The 27,323-nt window shown below is 40.9% G+C and overlaps 1 protein-coding gene across 2 annotated transcripts; it reads right to left on the reverse strand.

Moving 5' to 3' along the window:
- Positions 1–1,996: 1,996 nt before the first annotated feature.
- On the reverse strand, positions 1,997–27,323 carry PDCD6IP (programmed cell death 6 interacting protein). Of its 2 annotated transcripts, none has more exons than XM_035129289.2 (18): positions 26,998–27,323; positions 23,361–23,415; positions 22,584–22,653; positions 22,120–22,247; positions 20,465–20,618; positions 19,139–19,239; positions 16,618–16,749; positions 14,325–14,547; positions 13,547–13,670; positions 12,747–12,924; positions 11,945–12,056; positions 10,696–10,865; positions 8,982–9,230; positions 7,742–7,876; positions 6,443–6,537; positions 5,317–5,443; positions 3,937–4,115; positions 1,997–2,986 (listed from the first exon to the last, which is right to left on the reverse strand). In XM_035129289.2, exons 1-18 carry the CDS (start codon positions 27,201–27,203, stop codon positions 2,800–2,802), a joined length of 2,625 nt encoding a protein of 874 aa, XP_034985180.1. In that variant the 5' UTR covers positions 27,204–27,323; the 3' UTR covers positions 1,997–2,799. The 2 variants fall into 2 exon arrangements, with proteins under 2 accessions (XP_034985180.1, XP_034985181.1); XM_035129290.2 differs by having other exon boundaries at positions 16,618–16,734; positions 26,998–27,322.

Below are 27,323 nucleotides of genomic sequence, written 5' to 3' on the forward strand. Positions count from 1 at the left end.
ATTTCCCTTGTATTATAAAATGGTACACTCCCAAGCAAAACTGTATCACCCAAAACCCCTCCACCTGTAGATTAGCTCCTATACCAATTTTTTAAAAGTTATTCAGACTCCTCCAGCCATCCGCATCAGTCAAAATAAATAAAAATTCTTAGCACTGGTGCAATGCCAACTTCCGATCTACAAGGCTGAATGCCATAGCAATGCCTACAAATTCATCTTTTTGGCCTCTGGGTTCTACTAAGCAATACAGTGGTACCTTGGGAGTCGACTTCCAAAATGTTCGGGAACCAAGAAAACTCCTGCAGCCAATCGGAAGCTGCAGAAGTCGTGTCAGACGTTCGGGTTCCAAAGAACATTTGAAAACCAGAACAATCACTTCCAGTTTTCAATCATTCAGGAGCCAAATTGTTCGGCTCCCAAGTCATTTGAAAACCAAGGTACAACTGTACTTGCTAGGAACTGTCCAGCTATGCTTCGTACAACCGAGACCTACCTTGTTCCTAAAGGACAAAGCCACTAGTTGTCTGCACTCCTCTTCTTCCACAAGTAGTTTGGGAAACCTTTCAGGAATTTATCGGTCATTTAAAGCAAACAAGGTACCGTTTACATTCTCTTTAGTATGTTAACATTATGCTTTAATTTTATTTACCTAAAGTGGACTTTTTTATTTTTTATATGAAAACTGCCCTAGGAACTGTGATAGAGCACGGTAACAAGTGTATTTAACAGTCGTTACCTTTGTATTTAATAGTTTAACAATTATGTGTCAATAACATGGACATTTTCTCTATTTGATGAGAGACTGCCCTCTAGTGGATAATTTTATTTTCAAAACCATGTTATGGTGACATAGCTTTAGCATTCTGAAAAGCAGTTTGCCTTTTCACATAGGGGATGGACAATATTAAATCCCTACACCTCTTATTCGCCTAGTTTCTAAATGTTTGAATGTACGTCACAAAATCAAGAATCGCTGTGACATCAGGTGGGTTTTTGGTTTTTTTGGTTTTAACCTGGGAAGGGTCCTTCAGCTTCTACCACTAAATATTAACACGCACTTCACAGTGAGTTGCTGTATACATGGAATAAAATCTGCCCCGGGTTTCAGAGGCACCAGTACAATATCTTGTTTTCCCCTTCTAACCCACAGTTTTCAAATTTAATTTCCCACCATCTGCTTAGTTTTAACATTTAGACCCAGTTCTGAACCAAGGGTTCCTGGAACGAAGAGGTGCAGCTACAGCAATCTAGCCCATGTCCCACTGTTGACTCGCAGGGTTAAACCATGATTTGATTTAGCATTGCATCCAAACTGTTACTCATAGTGTTTCACTGCAATCAAACCACAAGGTGTAGTCAAGGTTTGCTAAGTCATACACAGGAATAACCATTGGAACTAATGGTCTTAAGTAACTTTAGTCTACAGATTTCAGTGGGTCTGCTCTGAGAATGACTGATTTGGATATAAGCATATATTTTTAGCTGTCAAGTACTGACACATAACCTGCATTAATTCACCCATGTATGATAGAAAATTCAAGTCTTAACTTGTTTAAGGTTTTGTGCGCTTTTAAATCCGGGCCTTGAAACTGATTTTTGGCAAGTTTCTGTCTTTGCCACTGGCCATGCATACATTTCTGGCATCAAAGGCACCATTAAAGGTACAGGATGTTAACTCTAGGATTGACTTTCACGGGACAGAATCCATCCAAATTTTAAAATGAAACTACAGCAAACGCCTGTGCTTGCACTACTCCGAGTCACCTAGATTCAACCACATGCTTAAAAACAAAAATCTTGATTTTTAACTATTATTTCAGATATGTGAAACCTATGTTTAGCATGTGAACCTAGATTATTCTTGTGTGGGATTATCCTTCTATGCCTGCATGGACTGGGACCAATGTGGTATTGTGAAGATACGGTAAGCAGTGCTACTAGATTCATAGCAGTTCAAGCAGGTCGACACCACTTAAGATAAACCAGGAGCAAAATATCAAAATAAATGTCAAGTGTTTTACTTCTCAGCCAGTCATGAATAGCAATTTAGCAACATTTTTTGCAAATCATCACTGATAAACATCTTCCAACTTGAAAGCTAGTCTTCTGAAAGATTCAATAAAAATATGCAGATTTATTTTTCTTGCTCATTCTGGAGTAACATAATATTGATCTATGGAATCATTTGTATATTACAGGAACTCAAATACAACCAATCTCCATCCTTGAGTGTTTAGCAGAAATCTTGGCTTCAAAAACCAACGCCAAAGAGTGCACCCAAACTTCAGAAACATAACACCAGTTATAGGGTGGTAAGAAATATCTACTGTTAAACATTTCTAAACCATCTCTATGCAATATTATGTTGCACTTAAGATTTACAATGTCTTGATTGTGAGCTAAACTGATACCCAAAATACAAACCAGCAAAATATAGAAGGAAACCTGATTTAGTCTTGTGGACTAAATCTCACCCAGTGCAATTCCTTTTGCTTTTCATCTCAATTACCCCAAATACTATTTATAGTAAATTATTTTTTTTTTAATAAAGAATTTTGGTTTAAGTGTAGTTCACACCGTTTGCTGTAATCTAATTCTGTTCATGTACTATAGATGCAGCCTGCTGAGGTTTAATACAGTCAGAATCCAATTGGGAGCGCAGAATGTTTGAGAATCTAACCAGAGAAAAGTTACGGAGCGTTTTCAATACAGCGAGGTACACTAACTGGAACTAAAGATTTAGTATGCTTATTGCAAGTTTCTCTTAGTTATAACAAGCAGTGCTTCTTTGCAGATATGTTATTGCTGTGGATAAGGATATCCAGGCTGTTGTGGAGGGTGTTGTGGGTAAGGATATCCAGGCTGCTGTGGTCCTGGATACGGTGCTTGTCCAGGATTTTGGTACATAGCCGCAGGATTGTATGGCAGATTGAACTGGCCATACATGTAAGGATTGTAGCCCATTGGCATAGGCATCTGGCAGTATCTGTAAAAACAAAAAGTGGCAGGAAAAGTACAGTTACAATACTGCAGAGCACATAAACCTCTCCAGTTGGCCTTCTGAAGGATCTTCCCCCTCCACAGCCCTTCAAACCTTCTGCTAAAAAAACAGCTTTCCAGAATTTTGGAATCCTTAATAGGGTCTTAAAAGTCTGACATCCTCCCACCACAATAACTTCCACTAGCAACAGCTCTACTCTTAAGCTTTAACCTGGTGCTACTATTGCTTGTGAAACATGGGTCGCTTATAAACACCATCTCCAACTCCTTGAAAGATTCAATCAACAGCGTCTCCAAAAAATTGTTACACATCACTTGGGAAGACAGGCAAACTAATGCCAGTGTACAGGAAGAAGCAAAGATCACCAGTGTCAAAGCAATGATTCTTCCACATCAACTTCATTGGACTGGTCATCTTGTTCGAATGGCTGATTAACATCTTCCAAAGCAACTACTCCATTCCAAACTTAAAAATGGAAAGTGTAATGCTGGTGGTCAACAAAAGAGGTTTAAAGACTCTCTCAAGGCAAATCTTTAAAAATGGAGTATAAACACAGACAACTGCGAAACACTGGCCTACGAGCGCTCCAATTGGAGAACAGACCTTACCAAAGGTGTCATGGAATTTGAAGATGCTCAAACTCAGGATGAAAAGGGAGAAATGTGCTAAGAGGAAGGCAGGCCTGGCAAACCCTCACCGTGACCAGCTTCCCCCCCCCCCGAAACCTATGTCCCCACTGTGGAAGGACATGTGGATCCAGAATTGGCCTCCACAGTCACTTACAGACTCACTGTTAAGATCGTGTTTTTGGAAGACAATCTTTACTTGGCTATGAGTGATCATCAAAGCAGAAGAAGACTCTTGCCGAATAATTAAAAGCAATCTAATCTCTCAAGTGGTGCTTAAGCTACCCCCCCCTTTTTTTGCAAACTTACCCAGAGTATCCTGGATATGTTGGATAAGGCGGCCCCTGAGCCTGTGAAGGTGCTGTGCTAGCTGCAGAGCCAGCCGGAGAAGGTGCTGTCCCCATGGCTGCTTGTACAGGAGTAGTGAGTGCATTTGCCGAAGAAATCACCGGTGGGGGAGGGCGTGCTGGGGGCTGTGGTTTACTGACCTAAATAAGGAAAGTGGAGTTAGATGTGCGCTGCATAGACAAACTACAATGCTATCATCTGTGTGTGGCACTAAACAGTATAGGCTCTGAAAAACAAGAGGAAACAGGAGCCAAGAAACAAGGCTTCAAGTCTAAGCTCTGAACAACCCAGGGCTATGCTGCCTATTCCCTGTATTTTAATCCCAAGGGCCCTATAACCTTCTGGGGGTCACCTGCCAGTGTAGATACAAATATTACCTTTACCAGTTAACATAACTGTTACCTTTGTGCTAGTTCCAATAGTCCCTTATACACCCACCCGCTCTCTCCATCCACAGAGGTGAAGGACACCTGGCCAATTTGGTTGCCAATAAATATTGCCGCAGACATTTCTGAGAACACGGTCTTTCCAATGAGTTTGTTAATTGTCTTACTTTAAATGTTGTGAGGATCCTATGCCCTTTTAAAATGTGGTTTTGGGGGGTGAGGGGTTATTGGGTTGTTGTTTTTATTTTGATTATGTATTCTGTGGTTTTATATTTTGATTTTATTCTGTGAACCGCCCTGAGACCTCTGGGTATAGGGCGGTATATAAATTCAATTATTATCAATAATAGTAGTAATTCCAGTCAGGCATAAATACTGGGGGCGTGAAACTGCGTCACTGACAGGTGTGGCCTGGGACGAAGGGGAGCAGTCTAGCAAGAGGGCCAGACAAAGAGGGTACTATGTAACTACAGCAGGTCCACTAGATCTTTACAGACCTTGCTGATGGTGTCAGAACCTGGGGGCAACACAAAAGCAGGCCTTCTCCACAGTGACACCTACCGGTACATTCCGAAATGCTCTACCGCTGAAATGCTTTACTAAAAACCTCTTTGCTGGCTTGGGTTTTCCCTGACTAGTAACACTAATCCAACTGCCTTATAGTATTGCAGATATCTGGGGCACTGTTTTTATTGAAACTGTGTTCATGTTTTGTTTTTTTAATCGTTTCTATCTTGATAAACCACTTCAAGATTTGTAATGGTAAGTGGTATCATATCGTATACATTTAAATAAGCAAACAGAAATGCTACCCACCTGCAATAGCAGCCACCACGGAACAGGTGGTTTCTCATTCAAGAAACAGCTATGCAGTACCTGAGGCTGGTCACATTAACTTACTGGGACAAGAGAGCAAATAACACTATAAATTTGTTTAAATGGTTCCTTTACTTACCACGCTGGTTCTGGGAGCTGGAGTTGGAGTTGATGATGCTGGAGGTTTGTTTCCTCCAGTTTGGTATGCAGGCACAGAAGGAAAAGAAGGTGCACTGGGTTCTTTAGCAATACTTTGCTGCAAATCTCTTAAAAGGATAATGTTTTTCATAAGATTTGAAACATAAAATAGATTGCTGCATTATTCCCCTCCCCCCTAACTTTGAATTAAAATACACAGGGTCTTTGCAGAGAAAGCTACCAAGCTATTATAAAACTGGTCAAATTACCTCTGCAATTGGGTTGAGCTTAATCTCACCAAAGCTTATTAGAATTAAATGTGGCCTTTTCAGATCAAACCATATTTGAAAGAAGCAAAAATGTTGTTTCTATTGCAATTTCATTTTTATCACTCCTGTTGTTTCTTACATTGTATTTCATTGTGTTACATTTTGAATTCTATGAAATACAATAAAACACAGGGCTTAAAAAACAGAAGCAGCAGTCCTATTATAAACCACACAGCACCAAACACATGGCGTAAGCTACAAAAGGCAGAAAAAAATCATTAAGTGATTTTTAAGTTGGGGCACCACTGGAATAGAGGAATATAGCTGGCTCTATGCATAATAGAGTTCCTGCCAACCTAGCAGTTCGAAAGCACGTCAAAGTGCAAGTAGATAAATAGGAACCGCTACAGCGGGAAGGTAAACGGCGTTTCCGTGTGCTGCTCTGGTTTGCCAGAAGCAGCTTTGTCATGCTGGCCACATGACCTGGAAGCTATACGCCGGCTCCCTCGGCCAATAATGCGAGATGAGCGCGCAACCCCAGAGTCGGTCACGACTGGACCTAATGGTCAGGGGTCCCTTTACCTTTACCTTTTTTTATGCATAATATATGCATATTTAGCCCTTACTAATTGGCCAACTTCTTGACACACATAAAGAAGTTACTGCAGTATGACTTAAGTATTTCCTGTAATTTTCTCAGATTACTACCAAGCATTTACGATAAATGCATATTTATCATTTGAAGAGTCATCTCTGATCTCAAGACCCCCTGACTGGAAGGAAATCTTCCCTCAAAGGTAGTTAAGAAAGCCATTAAGATGAAATATCATCTAATATTTGAAGGTGGAGCAAGCTTACTTCAGAAGTTCATCTCTCTCCGTTTTGCGTGCAAACACAATGTCAGTGCATTTGTTTTGGAACTTCAGAAGGATTTCAGTCAATTCATTGTAAAACTAGGAAGGAAGAAAACAGTGACTACTCACCACCAGCAGCATTTTAAAAACAAAGCACTGGATATTGACATAAGTCATATTTGCAAGAAATGAGAAAACTAATGACAAGGAAACATTTTAGTCCACTGCTATTTCCAGCATTGCCACTAGGAAAAGTGAACGTGGAACTGCATACCAAGGAATTCTATGCAAACACAGTCTGCAGGTGCTTAAGGGGTAGTCTGAAGACCATATATGTCAGCTGACAATTCTCATGACCATGATTTACTATTTCTTCACTTCTTACTACATTACATTCTGGTCCAAAGAGCCATAAATAAGATGCATGTGCTTCAGATGGAACAAAGGTTCTGGTTTTAAAAGCTTAAAAAATTCGCTGTCCACTCAACATCAACAACTGGACACATAATGTACCTTGTATACAAAGGGAATGTATATCATCTCTACTGTGCTAAGCCTAACTATCACTGCAACAAATTATATACTGTTCCTGTTAGCCCAACCTCTTTCCTGTGTTGCCTCCATTGTGCCATTTGCAATCCTAGACTGTTTTGATTACAATATATCCCCACTAGTACCTGGGAGACCAGGATTCAAATCTCCACTCAGCCATGAAGCTCACTGGGTGACCTTGGGCCTAATCTACCCTACAGGGTTGTTGTGGAGATTAAATGAGAACTATGCAAGCCATCTCCAGCTCCTCGGTGAGAAAGGTGGGATAAAAGGTGTTATAAATGAATACACAAACATTCTTCAGTTTAAAACAATTAACACGCTGCCAGGGCCTTCCATTCTCTTTTTTTGTTTTTCTCTTCCTTCTTGTTCCCTATATTCCCATTTCTCTGCTTAAAAGAGGTGTTACAGGTGTTAACTTCAAAGGAGACTCAAGGCTGCAATGGGAGGAGCATATTAAGAACTCTTCTTTATTGGTTCTGTATAACCCAAAGGAATGTCATTTCCCAAACTTCCGATTTTTTGTTTCTATTTTGTTTAGAACTTATCTCTTTCAGTTTTATTGCTTATTGTCATTATAGGTAATAAATACTTGCTCCAAAATTTGTGGCATTTCAAACCCATCCCATCAAAGTAGTATTAAGTACATGAAACGTCACCCCATTTTCAACTTTTATAATTCAAGACCTGCGTTCTCTCTAGAATATAGTATACACATTCATTCAACTGGGCTTTTGGGACCTTAGAATACCTTTGTGCCTTCTCTCAGGTTGGCTACAAGTTCCACAAAATTGTCATTAGCAACAGCTAAATTCTTTAGAACTTCTTCTCTTAAATTGGATTCATTATTTGATTGCTTCATCTTAGAAAATTCCTGATGTGAATTCTACCATGAGAAAAAAGAAAACATTTTAAGAGGGTTTCGCAAAGTTAATACTATACCAGTGTTGTTAATACTATACCAGCATTGTTAAGACTATACTAGTGGTGGCGAACCCATGGCATGCCAACTCACTGCTGGCACGCATGCCATCGGCACATCCACGCTGTTGTTTTTTTCCATTTGTGCTCCTGCTCCTCCCTATGCTACCGTGTGCATCCATGGCTTAAACCCAGAAACCTTTTTTTTTTTTTTTTGCTGGTAGCCGGCAATTGTGTCTGTTTTTCAATTGGCTGCAGCAGTGGCTGTTTCTGATTAGGCATAACAGCATTCATTTATTTGACCTTCGTGGGGTTTTTTTCGGCACTTTTTTCGGTGCTGTGTGGTAGTTCCCAGCTCCCCTCTCCAAGCCAGGCCTCGCCCATTCCCTTCCGTCCCCACCCACCAGCTCTAATCCTCCACAGGCCCCTTGCCTCCCACGGACCTGACCTGCCTGAGCTAGGAGGGCACTTGCGCCCGCCGCCTCTCTGCGTGCCTGGCCCAACCCAGCCTCACCCTTTTCCCACGGCGACATTGCCAGAGGGAGGGGGAAGATAGGGAAGACCACACCGGGATCACGGGCGGGGAGCAGGCAGGCAGGCAGCAGCAGCTGTTGGGCTGGCTGGCTGGGGTGGGGGCTCTCCCTCTCCTCCTGGCTGCTGCTGCTCACCTGGCCTCAGGGCTGCTCCGTCCTCCCCATTGCAGTAGCCCAAGAGCGAGCCAGCCAGCCAGCTAGCCGGGGAGCGTGCCCAGCAGGAAGAGGGAGGGAGATGGTGAGAACCGTGGCGGTTTTTTTTCTTTCTCTCCCCAAAAAAGCTCAACAATTTTGGGGAGCCCCCCCTTTTGGCACTTTGCGATAAATAAGTCAGTTTTGGTTTGCAGTTTGGGCACTGGGTCTCTAAAAGGGCATAGATCTTTACTAGGATAAATACATTTATCTACTAGAAGAAAATATTTGTGGCTGCGAGTCTGAATTAGTACAAGCACACTGAAATCAATGACTACCAGCACCCTGTCCCCCAGAGGTATCAACTGCCAAGCTGGCCCTTAAAATGTATCACAAAGAAGATACCTGAATGTTGGTGAGCAGCTCCTCCTGTTTTTTCAGGGTCTCCTGTACTTTGTGGGTGAGACTACCATAAATGCGATCCAACTCAGTGACAGAAATGGCTTCTTCATTTAAAGTACCATCCTGTGCAAGGGCTGTTAGGAATTTTGTTGTCATGTCAAAGTTTATTGCCTTCAGATCATTCTCTAATTGCTCTCTCTGCTTTTTCACTTCTTCCAGATTAGCTAGCAAGGATTTTAGGACATTCACCACCTAGAAAGCAAAGTGCAATTAACTGTTGGCGCTTTGAGGCACTTGTTCAAGTTTTATTTTCCACTATGTACCAGAAAGAGAAGAGTCAGAACTAGCAGTTGTTTTTGAAATACTTATTTTCTCCCACTACTGCATCATCAAGACTGTACGTTAAAAAAAAAATAGCTTAGCAAGGCTGGGCCTTAAAGAGGTCAACTAAGTGACAAGTTTGTTGCATCACAGAACACAGAGTTGACCCATCTGGGGCAAAATGAAATGGCATATCAAAGATCTGGCTGTGAAGTTTTCTGATTTTCTCAAGTTTTTCTGATTTTCTGATGATCCACAAAGTGGATCATGATGATGAGCTGCTTACAAAAACCTATAAATTTGTATCAGATAGATTGGGTGGGGATGGCAAACAGGGTAGGCCATTCTCCATTCCATGCCACAACACTCATGTAATCTGGGAAGGCCTTGCAGAACTTTTTAATGTAAAAAGCACAACACAAAAACCCCAATCTCCCGTGTCTCATTAATTTTTCCTTTCAAATGAAGTTCTGCCTAATAGATGATTAAGTTTCTGTGCTGCGTCGGAAGAGTTTAATATTAACATCATCCTCTCATGTACAAAATTTACTAAGTCTTGAACATAACAGTCCCTGCTTTCAGGCGTACAAAGTTAAAAAACAAACAAACCACAGAGCACATGGAAGAAATGGTGGGGAGGGAAGAGGAAAACAAGCAAATGCAAGCACCAATTGGTCTCTCATCAAAGCTGCTAAAGTGGGCTCTATTGTCACAGCTCTCCCACTGCTTTAACCAGGTAGAATTATTCTATAATTAATACTTATAAGCAGATCCCCAAACTAAGGCCTGGGGGCCGAATGCGGCCCAATCACCTTCTCAATCCGGCCTACGGACGGTCCAGGAATCAGTGTGTTTTTACATGAGTAGAATGTGTCCTTTTATTTAAAATGCATCTCTGGGTTATTTGTGGGGCACAGGAATTCGTTCATATTTTTTTCAAAATATAGTCCGGCCCCACACAAGGTCTGAGGAACAGTGGACTGCCCCCCTGCTGACAAAGTTTGCTGACCCCTGTCTGTGTTGCATTATCTTTAGCAATGTTTTTCCAATGGTTCACCTTATTTTAATGTCTAAAGATGCAACACAGTATGACTGAGGCCAAGCAAACACATCTTTTCCATGTAATCAATGCTCATTTAGGATCAGAAACTATGTTGAGATGCTAAATACTTGAACAATTGGCCCTGACTAGCCAGAGATTAGCTTCTGATCACTACAGCAGCATTGTGAGATGAACCCATGAAAGCAGCACTTTAACAGTGCTCCTATAATATCTAAGGGAGATTTTTACAACTCTTCACCCTAGGTTTTAAGTAGTCTATCAAACAACTGTTAAGGCAGAGCATTATCAATCAAGAACTGAATTGTTAAGAAACTTTATATGCAATTCTCTTACCTCACTTCCCTGCATAGTTTTTGCCGGATTTGCTGACGGAATTGCTGCATTCAGTTCTGGTTCTGGTTTACATAACAGTGAAATTGTATCACGATGCGTTTGGTAACGTTCCTTAACCTGTTTGTCAGCTTGCACAGCTTTATCCAAGATATTGCTGTAATTGGCTCCCTCTACAAAATAATAAATAATAATAATAATAATAATAATAATAATAATAATAATAATAATAATACAAAGGTTCATTCGATGTTCAAGTAAGGCTCTTTTTCCAATACACAAAATACAGTACTGTACAATTACTAGTTTAAAAACTTAGTAATATACTGAGTCTGCGTTACAAATAATCTAGTAAATTGGTGCTTGTGTGAATTTAAACAATTCCATTGATTGAAACCCATTTATCAAGATAATTTTTAGTCCACCCTTCATCACATGCTCCCAGGGCTGGTTCCAAAACAGTAAAACACTAAAGTAAAAATAATTCCAAAACAGTAAAACACTAAAAATACTTCAGCGCATAACTTATAAAAACAGGTATGATTCTCAAACTCATCCCCACCCCCATAAACCACTCAAAATCTGCAGATTGTCTGGGTCTACCCTTAATAATTTTTATGTTGTAACAACTGCAATGTATTGTGCTAGATGCTGTATGGTTTTTATTTTTATCGCTCCTTTGGTTTTAGCATACTTTATCATACTACAATCTGAATTCCACAGATTTTAAGTTGCAATATAATAAAATACAAGAAATAAAAGCAGCAAAAACTTTTTTAAAAAAATTCAGTCTCAATAATGAAAGCATTCTATAGCTGCAGACAATGTGAGACAATGAGTAAAACTTAAAAATAGTTGATGAGGTCCGTAATGAATCAAGTTAAGGTTCTTCAGCATAATGAATTCTGAAGTATAGAATTAAGTTGCTCTCCTATCTCCATTCTGCACCTTTCCCCAAAGTGTAAGCAAATATGATACATTTCATCCTATTATTTGAAAATCTTACTATTCTGAACTGATATGTAGTATAAACCACTTTTTGCCATTAGTGTGCTAAACCTAGGTAACCAGATCAGAGAGGAGCTTAGAAGAGGCCACCTGTTGTTCAGAGTCCAATAAATGTTTATCTCTGCTTCCTCTGATGTCTTTCCTTATCACTCCAACCCCTTTTGGGAGAAATCTGAACACAGAATCAGGTTCATGCCAATATATTTCAGCAACTCAGTACCAAGTTACGAAGAACAAATATTACCTGCTCTTAAAGGCTTATAAAGGTCATTTGATGGTGTTCTTTGCCAACGTTCCTTGAACTTGTTCTTTAGCTCATTATCTGTTGTTTCTTCTTCATTCAATATCCTTAGAGACTAAAATTGTTTAAAAATATTTTAATTAAATAATGTCAAACCATAAAGAAAGGCTGGATCTTTGCAAAGTGTGCTGAGTGTAGGCTTCACCTGTATCATAATTAACTTTCCCCAATTATTTGAATGGCATCCAATTTCAACTTAGTCTGGATTTAACCAAGAAAGCAAAATTCAACAGTGTTCATGCAAGGTTTTGAAAGCTGGAGCATTCGTTGAGCAAACAGTAGTGCACAGGCATAACCGTTACAAGAATTATGATAGCAGCAGTTGTGTTAGTCACTGTGCACTCTCTTTCACAAGTGGACAACATCCACAGGATTTGGCTGTCCGTCTGTGCTAAAATGAGGTTCCTACTTAGTAGAACAGTTGTTGTGCAAGCAGACTGCCAGAATTGGGTATCATCCAATGTCTTTAGAATGAAACAAATCCAGTGCTGCTTTGAAAACCTATCCCCTATGAACACCCAATACATATATTTACACACACACACACACACACACTATGCATATACATTGGAATCCAATCAAATGCAATCTATTTTTAAAACATATGGTGATCTAGTTTCTTGTAAATAAACAAAGAAAGTGTGAGAATTTATCAGCTCAGGTTTTGCCACTACCACAATATGGTAAAATGCAAGTTGATGTGCTAACAGTGTAGACTATTGGTACGGTATTACTGTAGGCTTACCTCATCCAGAATCTCTCTATTTCTCTGTAACAGTTCCGGAAGATCTTTCATCAACTGATCAATAGTTTGGACACCTCCCTGTTCAATCACAGACTTAGACTTCTGCAAAATGGACTGAGGAACACTATCCCCAGAAACATCTTCTATGGCAGCGGGGAGATTGAGGGAAGCCAGCACTCTGGGAAGGACAATTTGACACTTCAATTGACATCAACCAGCTTTTAAAGACACTTGACTGACAGTTTGTTGGGAGTTAACATTCCCGTTTAACAATGTGTAAGAATATACTGTCTTCTCTTGTACCATTCTGTTTGCTGTAGCCAAAAAGTAAAATTACAGGTGGCCCCCTATTGACGCAGGGGTTATGTTGCAAAGCATCGCTTGTGTAGGTGAAATTGCGTACGTATAATGGAAACCCATCGAAAAAGCCTGCAAATGCCCACCTCGCCCTTTTAGGGATGTTTCAGTGATGTCTTTATGACATTTCTGGGTCACTTCCAGGTTGAACATGTGTAAATAGGCAGGGGTGGGGGGCTGCCTGTACCAAGTATTGCTGAAGTAAAAGTCAAATTGTCCAAACAACACAAACTACTTGATGGTGTCACTGCTAATGAAGACTTCTTTTTGAGTGCCATTGTACTCTTCTAATGCTAAACACAATTTTGGCAACATATAAATTTAAATGACATGAAAACGTACCTTTAATAATACTGAGCTTCTGTTTTATTCCACAGTGTCTCTTTGGCATGCCAAGTGAACACAATGTTTTAGCAAGTCAGACATCAGAATCATCAACTCACCCATTTGCCAGATTGGTGGCCTCCCTCATCTGGGCTATTGATCTGTTAACCAAGTCTGCCTTTCTTTGGTTGTAGAGAGTGAGAGCTTGCTGCACTGCCAGGGGAACCATCTTCTCAAACAAATCTATAAAATGAGCAGTATTACTAAGAAGACCAAAAAAACCCAATGCTTATACCTCTACCTCCCAAGGGTACTTATCCGGAAAGATCAAACCACCAGCACATGCTCTCCATTGCCTTCTGGAAAGGGAAGCCTTTCAACCAAAATTTTAACACAGGCAAAGTATTGACGTTTAACACGAAAACACCTCAAAATAATTTTTCTTCTAACAGGCTTTTGCAAATGGACTTTTAATGAAAGGGCTGGTGCAGTAATGTTTTCATTTAAATTATCTGTATGGATTTAATACGATTTAATATATGCATATAGTTTTACTTCTAACAATGCTTAATTGTTTTAATTATTGTTTTTTCTATGTTTTTAGCAGTTCCCATTTTTATCTGTAAGTTACCTCGGGTCCCATCAGGAAAAAGGTTGGGTGCAGGTGAATAAATGAGCAACTGCTCAGTGATAGGCAAACTAAACTTTCAGAAGCAGTTTGTCCATCTTCAAAACGGAAAGATTACCAATACATCTCACGATAGCACTGAGAGATTGGGAATAAAATATACTCCCTTCAAAAGGTTATAAGTGCAAAAACATTAGTCCAAAAATTAGAAAGGTATTGTTGGCTGTAATGTATGTTAAATAGTAGACTGCAATAAGAAGCCTGCTTACCAGTAAATTTCTGACTCAAGGGGACAACAACTGGAGTGGCTTTCACAAGACTGGCTTTTCCAATAGGCTCTAGATCTTTAAGATCAGGTATCCTGTCATGATAGATGAAGTCATTGTCCTTCTTAGCAGCTGTAAGTGCACGGCTGATTTTATCAGACAAGTCTTTTACATTTATATATTCATCATAGCGAGATGCCACTGTTTTTACTAGATCGGCAGCATGCTAAATTAAAAATAAAGTTAAAGTTAACACTTAGTTTCTACATACAACTGCAATATCTAATTTAGACACAATCATGACTATAAGGGTAACATACATATCTGAAAGAGTTTGCAAGGTATTTGCCAGGAATTTACAGAACCAAATCTTTAGTTTCTACTCCAATGCTTTCTAACATAATGTTCAGATATCCTCTTTTACAGTGCAATACTGTACATGCCTACTCAGTAAGCCCTGTTGTATTCCATGGGACTTACTCTCATGTAACTGAATATGGGATTGAAACTTTGAATGCCAGTAGAGTTAAATATCTAAACCAGGCATCCCCAAACTTCGGCCCTCCAGATGTTTTGGACTACAATTCCCATCTTCCCCGATCACTGGTCCTGTTAGCTAGGGATCATGGGAGTTGTAGGCCAAAACGTCTGGAGGGCCGCAGTTTGGGGATGCCTGATCTAAACTGTTTCCCAAAAGATACATTTCTGTTTCAAGCTAGGTCAAAGTCCCTAAAAAACACTCAGCAATAAAAAATAAACCCAATAAAAATGAATAAACCATGGTGTGTCCAGAACATGTTACTCTTATAGTGCTCAGGTGCCTTTTTAGTGACAATATATTTGCTGCAAAAAAACCTTTTCCTAGAACAGGAGGAAGAGGAAATATGAAAAGACAAAAAGCTTGGTATTATGAACAGAAAGGTGTCTGTATATACACACACATGCTTATTCACATTAAGCATATAATGCCAATCCTGGCCTGACTGCACTGGCTACCAATTAGTTTCCGGGCACAATTCAAAGTGCTGGTGTTGACCTATAAAGCTCAGAACCTCAATACCTCTCTCCATATGAACTGACCCAGACTCTGCTCTTGTCATCCAAGGCCCTTCTCTATGTCCCGCTTCCCTGAGAGGTTCGGAGGGTGACAGTGCAAGAACGGACCTTTTCTGTACTGGCTCCCATTTGTAGAATAATCCCCCCAGAGAGGCTCACCTGGTGCCATTGTGACATGGCTTCAGGCACCAGGCAAAACCATTCCTTCTTTACCCAGGCCTTTAGCCATTAAATAATCTATGTGGCATGTTAAAGGTGTGGTGCAGGGGAGATACGGTAGTTATGATGATTATTTTACTATTATGCTTGTGCTGTGTTTTCATTACTACGCTCCGTAAAATGAGTTCTTATCGTTGTACACCACCCTGGGATCTTTTCATCAACGGCAATATCTAAATTGAAGAAATAAAATAATAACAATGATCTTTATTGTTATTATCCTTGTTTCAATGTCAATGTGGAAACCACTAGGAGGAATGAAAGCCACTTCCACCTTAAAATGTTTATTTTTGCTGTTGATTCTTTGTCTGTCTGTCTTTGACTCTTATCTGAGACAGTTCTTACTATCTTAAAGCAGCAGTATATTTAATTCTTGCCATCAGGCTGCAGTTCAATTGAAAGTGCTAATGGGAGGGGAAAGGATTCCCGTGGAGTGTGCTTGAATGGCACCTTTAACACAGACGTGGGTTGTCATGCGCAAAGCAGCACTGCTTACCTGGCTTCCCAACACCACAAGTTGCTACTGGTTACTGAGAGTGGGAGGTTTGAGGCAGCAGGCCCTTGGTAACTGGCAGTAGCATATTAACGCTGGAAAGCCAGGCAAACAACGCTGCTCTGACTAGCACTACTGATTTGACCCCTGGAAAGCATGGCAAGGGAAGCAAAAAAGGGGAAATGATTTCCAGGATAATTGCTTGAGTGGTACATTTAATACGTGTGGCTGCAGCTCAATGAATCTCACAACTTTCTTTTACAATCCCTTGGATTGCTTCTGCGGAACACAGTTTGAGAAACTCTGTTTTATCCTATAGAATTATCATCCAGTTAATTTTTTTATTGTCAAAATGGAATACATTAGTTAACACTGTTGCAGGCTTGGACTTCAGCCTCCTAATTGAGGTTGAAATCAGATGCAAGATGATTTTAAAACGTCTTCAGATATCCCCCCCCCAAACATACTTACATCTTTCTAGAGCTGGAACCAATTATAGCATTCTAGAAAGGAAATGAAGTTACTCACTTGCAATCTTGCAATTTCTTCGCCAAATTTCTTCTGCTGCTTTGCCAGGATAGACTGGTGGTATTCTGCATTGGCCTGCATTATGCAGTGTTTTGCTGCCAGAACAGGAAACACCTCCTGGAAATAAAAATACTGACCAGGGGAAAGTCCAACCACATAAACCATCACAGACAACATGGGATGCAGGAGGAAAGAGGAAGAAGAAGAGGACATTAGAGTCACCCAATTAATGGTTTAGAAAGGTTAAGACATGAGAAGCCGTGGACACCCACCCATGTAACATTACATGGATGAAGTTTGGTGGAAGTATGAGCACAGCTCTGTATAAAAATAAATATAATTTGGGCACATTTTAAATTTGCTTAGGATTTCAGTTCAGCTAGCTGAACCCAAGCTTAGTAATCTTATTTAACAAAGATTAACAACTCAAATAAGAATGAGGAAGTACAGCAGGGATGCCAACCAACTATTCCATATAGTTTCAACTATATGAACAGAAGCCAGTATAAGATCATACAAAGGAGAAATGTAGAGCCAACTTTTGCCTGTTACAAGGTTCAGTTATGTGGGTCAGTCCACATATGCATCTATGTACAGCTTTATTCCTCTGCATGGCAACTGCTTTTTCTTATTTGGAGCTTTTTAGCTTAGAGAAAAGGCAAAACAAGACGTGATAGAAGTGTATAAAATTATACAAAGTGTGGAAAGAGGGTTTAGAGAAACAGTTTTATCCCTCTCTCATAACACTAGAACTTGAAGTAATGTTGAAATAATGTTGGAAGATTCGGAACAGACAAAATAAAGTATTTCTTCACATACTGCATGGAGAACTCCAGAATTTGCTCCCACAAAAGGTCATGACGGGTGGCTTCAAAAACAGGATTAGACAAATTCATGGAGGATAAAACTATTGATGGTTACTAGCCACAATGTCTGTGTTCTACCTCCATGGTCTGAGGTCTCTGAATGCAGTTACTAGGAATCACACATGAGGAGAATGCTGCTTTCAGGCTTCCCACAAACATCTGGTTGGCCACTGGGAGAACAGGATGCTGGACTAAATGGGCCATTGACAGGCTTAAGTTCTTACTGAATATTAAATACATAACCGCACAGAAAGAGGTAGAGATACATAGAGCATAATTCTTCAAGGAGGAGCTACTGTGATTGTAGAGTTGTTCTTGAGAATCCCTATGATCTGCCAATTCACATGGGAAGAATAATTCATCTTGAAGTTGCTGGATATGACGATGCGGAAGAGACAGTATGTGTAAACTTGACATAGCAAAATGGATGCAATTGTTGAAGCAGCTTCTAATTACTTCCCTGCCAATGATTACGTAAGAGGTAATATCATGTGCTATTTGCTGCCTCACTGAAAGTGCTTGTGCAACAGGAATTCAAACTTTAAAATATTCTTCCAAAGAAAGCTTTGGAAGGTCTACACATACAACCAAATGTGGTGGTAGAATACAGTAATGTTAAAAACCTGATGCTTTCCTATGAAACATACACACAGTCTTTAAAAATGATCTCCACCTGCAACCAGATTTAAGGTTTGACACAAAATAGGCTATCTGTGTTGCACATGTAAACAAGGTGTAAGTTGCCATAAAATGAATGAGTCATAATTACTGAACTGCATACCAGTGCACATATTCCAAGGTTCATCCTGTTATCAGCTCCTCCTGCCTTTCCTAGCTCACTCTCAGTAGCTGTACTGAGCATGAAGCAAAGGGGGGAAATCTAGTGGGAAAGCAACACCCTGCCCTTTTACTAAATTAATTTTAAAAGTGTTGACACGTGAACTCAAGCAGCCACTATATCAAGGAAAAGGAGGGCTGTTGAACCTGAAAACATAGCCTCTCTGAAAATTTAAGTATTCCTATCCAAGCCAGCAGCAATGTCTCCTAACAAAAGCACCATATTACTAACTCGCACAGGCCCTTACACCAACTCTAGAGTTGAGACTCCATCCAAATAATTGAGATGCAAGTGCAGCTAACGTACATGTTGAAAAGGGGGAAGCTTGAAATAACATTTTTGCTTTTATTACCTGTTTCTGAAAGCCATGAAATCATGCAACACACACATACTGCCACCAAGCCTATCTCAAGATCAGTTTCTTTGGTTGTGTAAGAGGATGGTACAGTAAAGACTGAAGCATGAGTTCCATTAGGAAGTATGTTAGTTTGAATTAATTTTAGTAAAGAATTGAAACCACATTCCCAGGCAGAGGGGAGAATCAGAGAAACATACAAAATAAAAAATTTGTAAAAAAAAAGAAATTCAAGTTCGCTTTTTTACAATCAAGTAGTATATGAATTTAAATAAATAAACCAGATTGTCTAACTGAAGGACATAATGTTGAAGCAATAAGTTGGAATGAATCCATGTGCTTTCCTCAATCTATAACAATTAGCAAGTATTCATTGGATTCATGTGGGATTCTTCAAAATTTAAGTTACAATTCCTAAATTTTCCTTTCTTCATAAGCAGCCTTCACTAGGAAATTACTAACCTTGGGTAATGTATCCTTGTACTGACACTGTTTGAAAGCATCGCCGTAATAGTCAGCAGCTTGATTTGCAAGTTTAGCAATGATGGCATCTTTCATTTTATCTAAAACAAAATATAGATGCCATTAAAACATGACAGCTTGAAAAGCAGTAGCAAGGCAGTACATTTTGCATGTACAACTTACAAGAGTAAGATCATATTAAAATCCAATGGAAATGTGTGATCTGTGTTAAAAGTTCTGAATATTTTATGTACACTAAAGCAGCCACATTGTTTAAATTTAGAAACTTACTGACTTTTAAAGAATTTCATTCAAATCCCTTTGAATTAATAGAATACAATATTTCTAAGAAATGTCTAAATCAAATAATAAGATTTCCAAAGGGAAGTCCAGTTATCAGACATTATATTCCACATCTACAACATAAACCTGGTAGAAGAGCCTTACCAGGGTTTGCAAGCTCTAATCATGTCATTGTTTTGAACCACACTCTTTAAATCCAAATATTAACTAGGCTGTTGTGTGAAAGTTATATTACAGCGTCTTCAAATCTGCTTTGCAAATAATCCAAATGGTAGATGCACTTCTGAAAGGGATATGATGATCCATGCTTCCCCCCACAACTACTGCTCCCCACACTTTCTAAGCAAATTTATAAATCAAATGTCAATACTCTGACAATCTACTAGCCCACAATCTTATTAAGCTTTCCGAAATACATGATCTTAATTAAAAAAAGACTAACTCCAGAGCTGTGCTTGTTTGTAACCAACAGCATGTTACTAATAGATTTTATTGCCCATACTATTTTGCTTGCTGCATTGTGTTTAAGATGGGATATAAATGCATATATAAATAGAGCAAAATATGAAATAAATTTATCAAGTGGCCCAATCAATTTTCTACATTACTAAGGGTAAATTAGTAAAAGACAGTGGTTCACTAGCTGCTCCTTAGCTGTGGTGGCAGATGAGGTTGCAGAATGCGCATGTTAGAGGACACAGTGGAATATACAGTCACCCCCTATTTACGTGCGTTCAATTTACACGTGGCCCCAGAAATCTGGAATTAGGGAGAAGAAACCCGAAGAGCCTCAACAAAGTGCCACTTGCCGGCTTGCAATGAGACCCTCCCCAGAGCCCGAAGGGGACATCCTCTTCAAACTCCGAGGAAGGTCTTCTCATGAGCCAGATCTAGGTTTGTTGAGACTGCTCAGCTGACCACATTAAAAAGCTTTTTATTGAAATTAGGAGCAATCCTAATTGTTGTAGTTCCTAGCAAAACAAAAAAGTGAAATGTAAAAATTTCAAGTAGATCATTACATACCTCTGGTAGCTTTTAGAAAAAAGACTTCTTGAGCCTGAGCCAGCATGATTAGGCTTAGTGTTCCAACTGTATCTGGGGAGATGTCCACTGTAGGTTCTCGACTTAATGATGAGAGGACAGTATCTTTAATGTGCTGGAAGGCACCACTAGCAAACTTGAGAGAAAATGATATTCTATTAAAGACACATGTTTGATATCATGATGAACAAACATATTGCATGTTTAGGTTCTGCTGGTTTTGTATTTAGTAGAACTCAGATTTTTGAGCTAGACCAAGTGACTCTATCACCAACAATTCTCAGGTTGCAGCAAGACAGAGAGGCAATGCTGCTTAAACATTGAGAGCTCAAAAGTCACATTTTGTTTCTAAGCCTGTAAAAGATACTTCCTTGTATTAGAAAACTATATTGCGGCCTATTTTAAACTGCTATGAAAGGGAAATCTATAAAAGTATAATTATTTAAATCATTATGATGTCTGTGTCGATATCCAAGAATGTTGTTTGTTATTTCTTTCCAGGACATCTGAAAAAAACTGACAGTACTCCCATCTGTGCAAACAGTGAGGGGGTCAACTGATGCCTTTCCAAATTCCTTCAACGGTCTCAGAGTTAAGGCCTATGTACTTCCCTCAGCAGCTCAGACCTTTTGAAGTATGTAGACTAACCTTCCCCAACCTGGTGCCTGCTAGATGTTTTGGACTACAACTCCCATCATTCCTGACCACTCATCATGCTGGCTGGGGCTGACAGGAGTTATAACAACAAAAAACAAACAAACTGAAGGGTACCAGACAGATGGTGTAGACAGTTGCCATGATACAGTTAGCTGTTTCATATGCTTCCTCAGTTTTCAAAAACAGAATGGGGTGGGGTAGGCTTTGCTCCCCAGCAGCCTCTCATATTCCAAAGAAAAGTGAACACATGCAGTTCCAACTATGCTTTTCATAGGATTTGCACCCTTTTAAGTTGGACTACTGGCTCCCTATCTGAACCAGAATAAATTTGAAATGTAGCATGATGCCCTAGGGCAGGGGTCCCCAAACTTACCCAGCTTTGGGTCGGTGCCCGCCGTGTCGACTGCACGGTGGGCCGGAGGGTGGGGAGCGCGCACCCAAGCGCATGCGCACACACTTTTACTGGCGCGGTGACGCGCTTCCGGGTCGGGGAAAAGCGCCGAAAATCGCTTGTGCGCATGGGCCTCCCCCGCCCCGGAAGTGCACCAGAATGACATTTGCGCAAACATCATTTCCGGTGCACTTCCAGGTAAGGGGAGGCCCATGCGCACAAGCGATTTTCGGCGCTTTTTTCCCAACCCGGAAGTGCACCGCCGCGCCAGTAAGAGCGCGCAGCGGGGGTCGGCGCGGGCCGGATAAAAGAGGCCTTCGGCCCGTATCCGGCCCGTGGGCCTTAGTCTGGGGACCCCTACCCTAGGGCATCCAATGAATATATGGCAAAGCTACAACTTAGATCCAGGTTTGCTGTGTTTCAAAGTGAATAAACCCTTTGCATGTTTCTCACCACCTTGTCCAACAATGAAAGGTCATTGCCCCACAACCAAGGTGTAGCTTTTTGAATATACAATCAATCATACATAGCCAAATTTCAAGACAACTAATAGCAATTTCAATCATATGTTAGAGGGGAAAAGAAATACCTGATAATGTTTAGCAGCAGCTTTCAATCCTTCATCACTGTCAAGATTCTGTTCTGCTGCTATCTGGCTAGCCAGTGCTCCACAATTGAACAGCACACAAGTCTTCTCATAGCCCAAACTTGCCAAAGCTGAAACAAAATATCCACAGAAAGTATGCATTTTGTGAGTATAAATATTCTTATTAATTAAAAAATGCCTTAATGCACATTTTTTTTTACAAACCTAACTCAACCTTGAGATAGAGAACATATGCCTGCATTCTACGTATAGAATCACATTTTCAGGAATCCCCTGCTTGCACTCAGCCAGCTGGTAAATATAAATATATGGCTTCTTTCAAATATTGATCTTTTAAAATGATGACTAAAAACATGAATTGAAAGGTTGTATAAATTTCACTTATTTTTCTGTATTTCAATACAATGCAATTTAACTCAGATTTCATTTTCATAGGAGAAGCTTACCAAGTTTGACAGATCCTCCAAAGAGTGAACCTTTGTCAAAAGCATCTTTCCAGGTAAAGGTTACACAGATCTATATGAGAAGAGTAAGTTAATTTCCAGTTTTAAGAAAGATATGGATCAGTCTTCCCCATCCTCTTACCCTACATATGTTGCTGGACTCCAAGGCTCCTCAACCCCATCCAGCAAAGCCAATGGTCAGGGCTGATGAGAACTGTAGTCCAACAACACATGGAGAGTACCAGGATTTTTGGGGGGAGGGTAATTGATGCAGACATTCCAAGAAAATCTAAGCAGAAATACATGCCAAACGCAGACAAAAGTTTTTAAGCTCAAAATAAGAATTACATTATTAAGGAAAATGCAGAACAAATTGTCAGGAAAACTGCAACAGTTTGGTGAAAATGGGGGCTCTGAACACATTCACAGCAATCTTTGTCAATCTCTTCTATCAAGCAAAAGCACATCTGGACTTGCAGCCTTCACTCCATATTAATAACTACAGGCATGTTGAACACAGTAGTTATTTGAACTGTCATTAATTTTAATGAGTGTCATTTAAGTATACACATCCAAATCGCTTGTGAAGCCAGTTTGCTTTAAAGCATTGGTCCCTCTTTCCAAGTTTACAACAGTTATAAAATGGGTGCTATTGTTCTTCAAGGATAAGACTTCAGTCTCATACACATGAACAGAAACTGCCATCCACTCAATTTTATGCCGCTCTTGGGGCATTTCAATGCCTATCAAAACAATGTTTAGAGAGACGTAACGCATTACCTGATTCTCAGAAAATGGAAATTTTGGCTCTATGGAACACAGCTGATCATAGTATCTGAAATAAATAAGTAAATATGCGTAAGATTAACAGTGATGTTTTCTTTATAAAAAGTCATAAAGTGACCATCAACATACCAGGAAAACAACAATGCAGGAATTTCAACTAGATCACACATTATCTAAGTCAGATGTGAACACTTCAGAGATAACCATTTTGCATTCTGCGGACGTTTACAGATTGCAATTTTAGCAACATGTTATATCAATATATTGATCATTATTTAGGTAAAAATGCTTTTACTATAACCACTAAAAACTCTTTTCAAATCAGTCACTAAATTACTTCAGTGAATGAGCAAGAAGTTGTGGACTATGGCTCTTCCTTTTATGAATTTTTATTTTACAGCAGCATTAGTTTCAAACCAAGCATTTGAAATAAAGCAGTACTATATATATATATATATATATATATATATATATATATATATATAATCATGTGCTCACTTTTTTGTTTATTTTAGAACAGGAAAACCTTTGCTTTGTTTTTTAACTAGGCACTTTCTTTTCCCAATTAATAACAAAAAAAGAGCATTTTCCAGAGTTACTTCTGGAAAACAAGTTTGTATGTGCCTAGCCAGTTATTCACACCCGGTGGGCCACTGAAATGCATTTTATGTGCAGCTGTCTTTCAAAACTGCTTGGAAACTGCAGCTAGTCCAGAACAGTATGGCAACATTGCTAACAGGGATCATCCGAACAGATCACAGCTTGTCTGTACAGTATTGAAACAACTCCACTGGCTCCTAATTAAAGTCAAAATGCTGGCCATGACATTTGAAGCCCTAAACAGCTTAGGACCCAGATATTCCTTGTAATGGCTAACACGTATCAACCCACTCACTGAGGTTTTTCTCTGGGTGACACCACCTACAGTACTGTGGGTGGATTTTTTGTTTCCTGTGGTGGCGCTTCCCCTAGAGACCTCATTGCTATCATTTAGGCATCAGGTGACAGAGACATAGCCAGGCAACCCCTGTCTAGCAACAGCTGGTGCTGGTGAACCAGCTGGAGGTGGAGAAAGACAATCCATATCATCAAGACTACTTGTTCTCAAGTGACAGAGTGCACAGAAACAAAGTCAGATAGTTCAATCTACATACGTGGCCCTTTAGAGGGAGTGTAGCCCATTAAGAATAGATTGCCTTCCCATTTCCCATATTTGAGCTAATACCAAGCCACAGAACCTTTGACTTGTCAGAATTCATTTTCAGCTTTTTGGCTTCAATTGAAGCCATTACTACCTCCATGCACTAAAAAAAGGCACAGCACATTTACCAAATGTAAATGTGCTTTATTGCTTAATTATTGGTGTCACTTTGCTGCAAATCTCCAGGTGCCTACTCAGGATGGCTTCATACACAAGTCAGAAGAGCATAGGACCCCATACAAAATTGTCATAGGGAAAGTAAGCAAACACACCTCCTCACTGCCACTCTGGATTTGGCCCTGTATGGTGAAGCCAAACCATGGAAAAATGGAGTCTCCAGCCCCCAACCCACAGAACAGGTCCAGGAGGATGTCATGGCTGACATTACTCCTCCTGTCTCTCCCCCAACAGAGGTCAATCAAGAGTGTCAAATGCAGTTTTGGTGCTAAAACCAGGCATTAGGCCAGTTTGTCCACCCAGGGTGGTCACCACAAACCAAAATCCTGGGATTATTCAACACCATACCAGAAACCACCTCTGCCAGATCAGTTTGACAGACTACCAGGTAGCTAATGTCTAAGGGAGAAATTCAACATAGCACTAAGGAGATCACAAGCATTTCTGCTTACCTGGTGGAACAATCCCCCTTCTACTCCCTCCAGGTGCTGTTCTGGGGGTTCTCTTGACCCCCCCTCAAGCCTATTTAGGGGTGGCCAGGGGGAGGAAAGGGGAGAATATTTCCAAACAAAGTGTTTGAATTGTTAAGAGCAACAATTTAGAATACATGCTTGCTCAAAAATTATATGAAGTTCCAAAATGGGAAACTTTATGTACGTCAACCCACCCTAATTTTTAATGGCATTATCATTTGTAAACTCTTCTTTCATTCTGATAAAATCCTTTTAAAAGTATCTTATGAGAACTGGGACAGCTGGAGTTCTTGGCCCATTTATAAAAATCATAAAGCAGAAAAACTGGTTCTCCTACCTAGAGAGTGAAGTGACTATCCCAAAAGTTTAAAGGGACTTCTCTTAGGTTGCCGCCCTGTTTGCAAAATGGAGCAGAATTAATCTACACTATTTGACTTATACTGTGCAGCATTCAAGTTCAGAATGCCAAGCAGCAGGAGACGGGGGAAATATGGCTTACTGCAATGTTTCCCAACCAGTGTGCCTCCAGATGTTTTGGGACTACAACTCCCATCATTCCTGACCACTGGTCTTGCTAGCTAGGGATGATGGGAGTTGTAGTCCCAAAACATCTGGAGGCACACTGGTTGGGAAACACTGGCTTACTGGAGCATTTACAAAACAGAGCATTGCTAACAGAAGTCCAGTGTTTCATACGCCAGGCAGTGTTACCTTACGTCAAAGTCTGGGCAGTAGGGACACACCTAAATCTGCTGCTTTGTGCAGGGCCTTCTAGATCAATTTCTCCCACAGTATAAACTTCTGTACACACCCGGAAGTTCCTTCGCTTACCACCGACAGCATTCCTCTCACCGTCAATGCTTCCCCATCTTCTCCCTACACATTTCCCACCTGTAATCATTTTGTGCCCTGCCGAAAAGTTAACAGATCCCCATATAATGCAGCCCAACCGAAAGGGCACCGGAGTCCATGAGAAAAGACAGGTGCTTGCTCCCCTGCGCCCCCCCCCCCGTTATGGAAAGCCTTGGGCTCAATTTTCTGAACACATCTGCTGGAGGATAAGCTCCCACTGGACACAGCGATTCATTTCCAAGGAAACCTGCATCGGATTGCCCTGTTGGGACGTTTGTCCTCTGTCCGAAACGACGCACTTTGGGAAGAGGAAGGCTGAGAAGGGGCAAAGCAAGAATAGAGCATGGAGGCGGGTTGGGGGAGGGTTACCGATGACAAGTACAGACGCGGAGCGGCGCCTATTTCGGAGCAGCCACTCCTGAATCAACACTCCTTTAAATGAACAAGATCTCCAGAGTTGTACGATAATAATAATAATTATTATTTTTAAAAAACCGAAGGCGAAGAGAAGGAAGGAGAAGGCGCCTCCCTCTCTGGGTTGTGTAAGAGGGCGGAAGGTAAAGTACGAGAAAGAGTGTTGGTTTAAATTCGCTTAAAAGCACATCCCCAGACGGCGGGTGGGGAGGAGTGCAAACCCTGCGCCGAGAGACTGTGTTGTTAACTTTGAACCGGCGGCGGCAACTTTTTTTTTTGTACCGTGTCTGAGAAAAACGAAGTGTTCAGGACGTTTTCGAGTCCGCGGCTTCCCCACCCGGCGCCTCCGCCTAGAGCAGAGGCCCAACGGCTTCGGCTCGCCGGTTGAGGGCGCGGCCGAAGCGCAGCGTCACTCTCGCCGTCACCTCACCTTTTCTCTCCCCCCTCCTCCCCTGCCAACGAACGCCAACGGCCGCCACCAACGCGCGCGTACTCCCCTCCCCCGCTCGCTCACCTCAAGAGGGTCTCGAGCGAGCTCTCGTGCTTGTCGAGCGCGCGCCCAAGCGCGCTCTTGCGCAGCTTGTGGAGCTCCTCGGCGGCGCGAACGTGCTCGGCCTGAGACTCCCCGCCAGGGTAAGTCTGCTGGATGAACTTGCACAGCGGCTTGGCCAAGTCCACCTCCGAGGCCTTCTTCAGCTGCACGGTAACGAACGACGCCATCTTCGCCGCCCCCGCCGGTCGGCTCCTCACTTCCTCGGCCCCAACTCAGCGGCTTCAGCGCCGAGCCCGCACTCCCAACTCACTTCCGGCCTCCGCGCAAAAGTTCTGAGTCTCTATGGT

The sequence above is a fragment of the Zootoca vivipara genome, chromosome 12 (genome assembly GCF_963506605.1).
Source record: "Zootoca vivipara chromosome 12, rZooViv1.1, whole genome shotgun sequence".
Lineage (NCBI taxonomy): Eukaryota > Metazoa > Chordata > Lepidosauria > Squamata > Lacertidae > Zootoca > Zootoca vivipara.

Bases quoted from the DNA above. Each gene is read 5' to 3' on its own strand.
- PDCD6IP (XM_035129289.2), bottom strand. From the start codon at position 27,203: ATGGCGTCGTTCGTTACCGTGCAGCTGAAGAAGGCCTCGGAGGTGGAC. The intron at 9,231-10,695 runs GTAAGAGAATTG...TTTGCTTTCTAG, and splicing joins AAACTATGCAGGGAAGTGAG to GTGGTGAATGTCCTAAAATC. The intron at 4,116-5,316 runs GTAAGTAAAGGA...TTCCTTATTTAG, and splicing joins CAGCTCCCAGAACCAGCGTG to GTCAGTAAACCACAGCCCCC.